This window comes from Acomys russatus, chromosome 15 (genome assembly GCF_903995435.1).
Source record: "Acomys russatus chromosome 15, mAcoRus1.1, whole genome shotgun sequence".
In the NCBI taxonomy this organism is placed as follows: Eukaryota; Metazoa; Chordata; class Mammalia; order Rodentia; family Muridae; genus Acomys; species Acomys russatus.
The window spans coordinates 30,675,433-30,683,626 of record NC_067151.1 but is presented as its reverse complement, the minus strand read 5'-3'; the positions used below and the strand labels follow the sequence as shown (position 1 = coordinate 30,683,626).

The 8,194-nt window shown below is 49.2% G+C and overlaps 1 protein-coding gene across 1 annotated transcript in view; it reads left to right on the top strand.

Annotated features, from left to right (window-relative positions):
• The first annotated feature begins 746 nt into the window (after positions 1–746).
• Frem2 (FRAS1 related extracellular matrix 2) overlaps positions 747–8,194 on the top strand; it is a 135,295-nt gene continuing 127,847 nt past the window's right edge. Inside the window, exon 1 of the mRNA XM_051157132.1 lies at positions 747–6,176. Within this exon, the coding sequence (XP_051013089.1) occupies positions 1,037–6,176 (5,140 nt within the window). The 5' untranslated portion in view covers positions 747–1,036. The remainder of the gene's footprint in view (positions 6,177–8,194) is intronic.

Below are 8,194 nucleotides of genomic sequence, written 5' to 3'. Positions count from 1 at the left end.
CCAGCTAGCGGTGACTTGGGACAGCCTGGGGCTACGTCTCTGGAACTTCTCTGGTGGGACGCTGGAGATTCTGATCAGATTGCATTTCTTACACACTCCAGTTGCCTTTTTTTTTTTTTTTTTTTTTTTTTTTTCATTTTAAATCTTTAAACTTTGGCTGCAAAGGAGGAGCTTGTTTAAAAAAAAAAAAACAAACACCAATCCACGCAGTGTATTCGTTGTAAAGTATGGGGAAATCAGCGAGGGTGAGGGTTGCAACCTACTCTAGCTAGCTAGGTCTGGCTTTTAATCCTCTGCCTTTTCAAATTCCCTTGTCTTCCCAAACTTCTCAGGGTTCCTTTTCAAACTCAGACAACAAGGTGCTCAACTTTACCCATCCTACCCTTGACGCGCGCTTTGGAAGTTTCTGTGAGAAGTGGCCATCCTAGGGAGAAATTTCCATGAGTACGGAAAGGAACTGAAATATATTAATCTTGACCTGAAGACCTGAGTCCGTAGAACCGCGCGGGCTGGTGGCTGAGCAGCAGCTCCAGGTCCAGGGTTTATCTGTCCTTAGGCAAGCAGCTCTGGGCGCCCTTCCATTCCAACCAACCTGTTGCACCCCCCTCAGATCAGCTCTGCGCAGTTTCCCCGCCTTGGAGCTGATTGACATCAGTCACTACCCAACCCTGGGCTCAGAGCCTCCTCCAGGGATAAGCGATTGGTCCCCTGGGAGAATTGGCGTTAGGGGGTGCAAGGGGCGGGATTTCCCTCAAAGGCTAGGGTCCCAGGACCTGGGAAGTAGGCACTCCACTGTCGGCTACACACGCCTGGTGCGCCAGAAGTGTTTAGCATCTTGGGTTGCGGATCCGAGCGGAGACCGCGCGGCACACTTGGCCATCCTTCTGGAGGTTCTGCTCTGTTAGTGGGAGGATTCGGCAGGCGCCGCGCGGAGTTTCCCGGCCCTTCCCAACAGTCTCTCTGGAAGCCCGCACCCGCTTTGGTGAACTATCGAAACTCTAACGCCGGGACCCGGCGTACCACAAGGACTCCCAGGATGGCCACCCGCGCGGGCAGTACAGCCAAGTCCTGCAACTTCCAGAGGGTACCCACACAGTCCCTCAAGCTGCTGTTCCTGCTGCTCCTTCTGTCACTGGTAAGCCGCGTCTTCACACAGCCTGTTGCCCCCGGCGCAGCACTTCTGTCCCCGAGTCTCTCCGGGACTTCAGGGGTCCCTAAAGAGGACGCTATTGTGGTGTCGAACCGCGGGATCCGGGTGCCCTTCGGTCGCGAAGTCTGGCTGGACCCGCTGCGTGACTTGGTGCTGCAGGTGCAGCCTGGAGACCGCTGCACAGTGACGGTGCTAGACAACGACGCGCTGGCCCAGCGGCCTGGCCGCTTAAGTCCCAAGCGCTTCGCGTGCGACTATGGCCCGGGCGAGGTGCGCTACTCACACCTGGGTGCTCGCAGCCCTTCGCGCGACCGCGTCCGGCTGCAGCTGCGCTACGATGCTCCAGGAGGGGCCATAGTCCTGCCGTTGGCACTGGAGGTGGAAGTGGTCTTTACCCAGCTGGAGGTTGTGACTCGGAACTTACCTCTGGTCGTGGAAGAATTGCTAGGGACCAGCAATGCCCTGGACGCTCGGAGCTTAGAGTTTGCCTACCAGCCTGAAACTGAGGAGTGCCGCGTGGGCATCTTGTCAGGTTTGAGCGCTTTGCCACGTTATGGAGAACTCCTTCGCTACCCGCAGGTCCCGGGAGGAGGCAGACAGGGAGGGACCCCTGAAGCCTACATGATGGATTGCAAAGAATTCCAGGAGCTGGGAGTGCGCTACCGCCACACAGCCCCCAGTCGCTCACCTAACAGGGACTGGCTGCCTATGGTGGTGGAGCTACATTCGCGAGGGGCTCCTGTAGGCAGCCCAGCTTTAAAACGCGAGCACTTCCAGGTGCTTGTAAGGATCCGGGGAGGAATGGAGAACACTGCACCCAAGCCTAGTTTTGTGGCCATGATGATGATGGAGGTGGACCAGTTCGTATTGACTGCTCTGACTCCAGACATGCTGGCTGCAGAGGACGCTGAATCCAACCCAGACCTTTTGATTTTCAACCTCACCTCTGCCTTCCAGCCTGGGCAGGGCTACTTGGTGAGCACTGATGACCGAAGCCTGCCTCTCTCCTCCTTCACCCAACGGGATTTGCGCCTGCTGAAGATTGCCTACCAGCCTCCCTCTGAGGATTCTGATCAGGAGCGACTGTTTGAACTAGAGCTGGAGGTAGTGGACCCTGAAGGAGCAGCCTCAGACCCTTTTGCCTTCATGGTGGTGGTTAAGCCCATGAATACACTGGCCCCAGTGGTCACGCGAAACACTGGCCTTATTCTCTATGAGGGTCAATATCGGCCGCTCACGGGTCCTGTAGGCAGCGGACTCCAGAACTTGGTCATCAGTGATGAAGATGACCTAGAAGCTGTGAGACTGGAGGTGGTGGCTGGGCTCCGGCATGGCCACCTTGTTATTCTGGGCTCTCCCAGTAGTGACTCTGCTCCCAAGGCCTTCACAGTGGCTGAGCTGGCAGCTGGCCAGGTTGTCTACCAGCACGATGACAGAGACGGTTCACTGAGTGACAACTTGGTTCTGCGCATGTCAGATGGAGGAGGCAGGCACCAGGTCCAGTTCCTGTTCCCCATTACTTTAGTGCCTGTGGATGACCAGCCACCTGTCCTGAACGCCAACACTGGGCTGACACTGGCAGAGGGTGAAACTGTGCCGATACCGCCCTTGACTCTGAGCGCAACCGATGTGGATTCAGATGACTCTCAGCTGCTTTTTGTCCTGGTGTCACCCTTCTCAAGCACAGGGCACCTGCTTCTGCGCCAGACTCATGCTCCCAAGGAAGAGCAGGGTCTGTGGCAGAAACAAGGGTCATTTTATGAGCGAACAGTGACCGAATGGCAGCAACAGGATATAACAGAGGGAAAGTTGTTCTACAGGCATGTGGGGCCACACAGCCCCGGGCCAGTGATGGACCAGTTCATGTTTAGAGTCCAAGACAACCATGACCCTCCTAATCAGTCTGGGATCCAGAGGTTTGTGATCCGGATTCATCCTGTGGACCGCCTCCCTCCACAGCTGGGCAGTGGCTGCCCCCTTCGGATGGTGGTCCAGGAATCCCAGCTCACACCACTAAGAAAAAAGTGGCTGCACTACACCGACCTGGACACAGATGACCGAGAGCTACACTACACAGTGACCCAGCCTCCCACGGACACAGATGAAAACCACTCGCCAGCCCCACTAGGCACTTTGGTCTTCACTGATGATCCCTCAGTGGTGGTGACCCATTTTACCCAAGCCCAGGTCAATCATCATAAAATTGCTTACAGGCCTCCTGGGCAGGAGTTGGGCGTGGCAGCTAGGGTAGCCCAGTTCCAGTTCCAAGTAGAGGATCGAGCCGGGAATGTGGCTCCTGGCACCTTCACCCTTTACCTGCAGCCTGTGGATAACCAGCCCCCAGAGATTGTCAACACTGGCTTCACTGTTGAGAAGAAGGGCCACCACATCCTCCGTGAGACTGAGTTGCATGTGAATGACATTGACACCGATGTGGCCTACATCTCTTTCACTCTCACACAGGCCCCCAGACACGGCCACATGCAGCTATCTGGGCAGACACTACATGTCGGAGAACACTTCCGCTTAGAGGACATCAAGAATGGCAGAATTTCCTATTTGAGTAAGGGGGATGAATCTTCGACTGACAGCTGCTCGCTGGAGGTCAGTGACAGACACCATGTGGTGCCAATCACTCTCAGAGTGAGTGTTCGCCAGGTGGATCGAGAAGGTCCTATGGCAATCCTTCCTGCGGGTACTCTGGAGTCCTATCTAGATGTCTTAGAAAATGGGGCTACTGAAATCACTGCCAATATCATTAAGGGGGCTTATCAGGATACTGATGACTTGATGTTGACTTTCCTGTTGGAAGATCCACCCTCATATGGGGAAATTCTGGTCAATGGAGCGCCCGCTGAGCGGTTCACCCAGAGGGACATTCTGGAGGGCTCTGTTGTCTATGCTCACACCAGTGGTGAGATCGGCCTGTTGCCCAAAGCAGACTCTTTTAACTTGAGTCTGTCAGCTACGTCTCAAGAATGGAGAATTGGTAGCAGTATTATTCAAGGTGTTACTGTGTGGGTAACCATCCTCCCTGTGGACAGCCAAGCCCCTGAGATTTCTGTGGGTGAGCAGTTTGTAGTACTGGAAGGTGACAAGAGTATGATAGGCCTCACCCACCTAAATGTTGAGGACGTGGACTCCCTGAATGACGACCTCTTGTGCACACTGGTCATCCAGCCCATCTGGGGCTATGTAGAGAACATTTCTCCAGCACCAGGCTCAGAGAAGTCGAGAGCTGGGGTTGCCATAAGTGCCTTCACACTGAAGGATCTCAGGCAAGGACACATTAACTATGTCCAGAGTGTCCACAGAGGAGTGGAGCCTGTTGAAGACCGCTTTGTATTCCGTTGTTCTGATGGCATTAACTTCTCCGAAAGACAGCTTTTCCCCATTGTCATCATTCCTGCCAATGACGAGCAGCCAGAAATGTTCATGAGGGAATTCATGGTGATGGAAGGCATGAGTCTGGTGGTGGACACGCCCATCCTCAATGCTGCGGATGCTGACATCCCCGCAGATGATTTAACTTTCACCGTTACCCGCTTTCCGACTCATGGGCACATCATGAACCAGCTGCTCAATGGCACTGTGTTGGTCGAAAGCTTCACCCTGGAGCAGATTAGAGAGAGTTCCAGCATTATTTATGAGCACGATGACTCTGAGACACAAGAGGACAGTTTTGTGATTAAACTGACAGATGGGAAGCACTCTGTGGAGAAGATGGTCCTCGTTGTGGTCATCCCTGTTGATGATGAGACCCCCAGGATGACCATCAACAATGGGCTAGAAATAGAAGTTGGGGAAACCAAAGTTATCAACAACAAAATACTAATGGCAACCGATTTAGACTCTGATGACAAATCATTGGTTTATATTATTCGTTATGGACCAGGACATGGCTTGTTACAGAGGCGAAAACTTACAGGTGCCTTTGAAAATATCACCCTAGGTATGAATTTTACCCAGGATGAAGTGGACAGAAGTTTAATTCAATATGTCCATTTTGGGCAAGAGGGCATTCGAGACCTAATTAAATTTGATGTGACAGATGGAACAAATGCCCTTATAGATCGGTACTTTTATGTGTCCATCGGAAGTGTTGACATTGTCTTCCCTGATGTGATAAGTAAGGGAGTGTCCTTGAAAGAAGGTGGCAAAGTCACTCTTACAACAGACCTACTGAGCACGAGTGACTTGAATAGTCCTGATGAGAACTTAGTCTTCACCATCACCAGGGCTCCTATGAGAGGTCACTTGGAGTGCACAGATCAAAGAGGAATGTCCATCACTTCTTTCACTCAGCTCCAGCTTGCTGGTAACAAAATCTACTACATACACACAGCTGAGGATGAGGTCAAAATGGACAGTTTTGAGTTTCAAGTCACCGATGGACGCAACCCTGTCTTCCGAACCTTCCGGATCTCTATCAGTGACGTAGACAACAAAAAGCCAGTGGTCACCATCCACAACTTGGTGGTCAGTGAAGGTGAGAGTAAGCTGATCACTCCCTTTGAACTCACTGTGGAAGACAGAGACACACCTGACAGGCTCCTAAAATTCACTGTCACCCAGGTCCCTGTTCACGGTCACCTCCTATTCAATAATACTAGATCTGTCATGGTTTTTACTAAGCAAGACTTGAACGAAAACTTAATCAGCTACAAACATGATGGCTCAGAGTCCACAGAAGACAGCTTCTCCTTCACGGTGACAGACGGCACCCACTCTGACTTCTATGTTTTTCCGGATACGGTGTTTGAAACTAGGAGACCTCAAGTGATGAAAATCCAGGTGCTAGCTGTTGACAACAGTGTCCCCCAAATTGTGGTGAACAAAGGAGCTTCTACACTTCGTACTCTGGCCACTGGCCATTTGGGGTTCATGATCACCAGCAAAATACTGAAAGTGGAGGACAGAGACAGTGTGCATTTTTCTCTCCGGTTCATTGTGACAGAAGCCCCCCAACATGGTTACCTTCTCAACCTGGGCCAAGGTAACCACAGCATCACACAGTTTACCCAAGGTATGTTCTAGTTCTCCTCTCAACCAAAGCCAGTCACTAAGCTTTCTAAGTAGAGCATCGAGATTGAGTTAAAGGGAAGAAGGAGAGAGGGGAGGGGAGGGGAGGGAAGGAGACAGAGAGAAGGAGAGCAAACAGATACACAATCCTGCGACAACATCTCCACTTGGCTGTGTGTTGTGTTTGTAGTGACTTTTATCAGTGAGTGTGGCAAGGTAAGGCGATGAGACAAGAATTTGTGGGTTTATGACAGAGACTGACTTTCTAATGCTCTTGCTTTTCCCCGATTGCCTTTCTATCCTGCTTCATACACTGCACATGGTCCTCAAAATGTTTTAGTGTCTTAAAGAGAGCTATGTGGTATAAATCACCAGGCTGTCATGATCAGTATACATTCATACACAGTTCCTTTACATTCATATTACCTTTTTTAAAAAAAAATTCTGGGTTGATATTTGCTGTGACTATTGAAATTTTGTAACTAAAAGACAATATTCATTTGTATCTGTTTGAGACTTAAAAAATATTTTATACTGGTTCTTGACTCAGGCAAAGAGCTGTTCAGAGACATACAAAATAAATAAACCTGTCTAGAATTATTAAAATTATATCTCATGTAGCAGGGCACAGTGCTGGGATGTACTCAAAAAAAGGAAGCACACAATTAATGATGTGCAAGAAAACTACATATTAACTCATTAGCTAACTACTCATCCATCTTATTAACCTCAGAGAGATGATTAATCATTGAAGGAGAGAATTTTTTCATTATTATTTTTTTTTTATTCTACTGCTTTTATTATTGTTTACTATTATTTATTATTTTCCTTAATTTTATATTTGCTGCTATTTTATTATTATTATTTATCATTATTTAAGTCCTTGCTATTTTTCATTCATTGTTTTTAACTTATTATTTCCTCAAAACCTTTTCTGCCCTGTCCCAAGCAAAGCGTTAGACACTCCTTGCCTGAAGCACCTGCGTTCCCAAGGCCCTTGAGGCAGCAGGCCCTGCAGAGGCCAGAGACCAGAAGGGCAGGTGACCTCTGTGGAGCCTCTCAGAGAGGGAGGAAAGAAGCCATTCAGAGGCTAGCTGGAAGTTAGGGCTCCATTCTCAGACCTTGCAACTTTCATTACAAAGAGATTTGTGTTGCCTTCAGGAAAATCTCAGCATCAGAATGGAAACTGGATCTCCCGTGTGGGCTCTGGGGTGGAAATGGAGTGTAACCCCAGGACATCCCAGTGGGGGTGTTCTTTTCCTGCTACAGCCTTCTGCCCTTAGACAGCCAACACTTTAATAGACGTGGTTGTTGTGTTCAAGAGATCTACTTCTCTGTTTGATGCTGGCGAACAGCTTCGCACTCCAGCCTCTGATTCTTGGCTGAGAGCCTGCATATATCCCGGGCCTGCCGGGACAGGAAAACCTCTGGGTGTGAGTGCCCTGCGTGCCCAGCAGAGTTGTTTTTTTTTTGTTTTTTTTTTTTTCTTTTTTTCTTTTTTTTTGCAGAGGCTTCTGGCAGAAGCCTGCAGCGGTGGCTGGCCTGCTCTCATGGAGCAGAGGGAAGAGCTATATTAGAGGGCAACAAACCTTCTGTCTCGTCCCTGCTCTGACTCCCAAACAATGTGCTTTTACAGGGATTTTGTTGTTGTTTTAAAAATTGGAAGAAGATGAGCAAATGGTTTCTTTTAAATTCTACAGACCAAATTCAACTGCTCCAAAATATCGCCATATTATTCCTCATACATTGAACGCTTAAAGTATGTTATTTTACTGTAGGCATTTTGTTTTGTTTTCACGGTGTTACCACAATTAACTTTTATTATCCTTGTAATTGTAGAGTAGTTATATTTTGTGGTTAAAAATATGTATATATATATAGTTTCAAATTTTACATGTTAGAGGAGCTTGCCACATTCTAATACAAATTCAGACTCTAAGGAGGAGCACTCTTGATATTTCGTTACACGGCACTCATTTGAACAAGTTGAGGCTGGAGTGTAGCTCATAGCAGTTATTTATG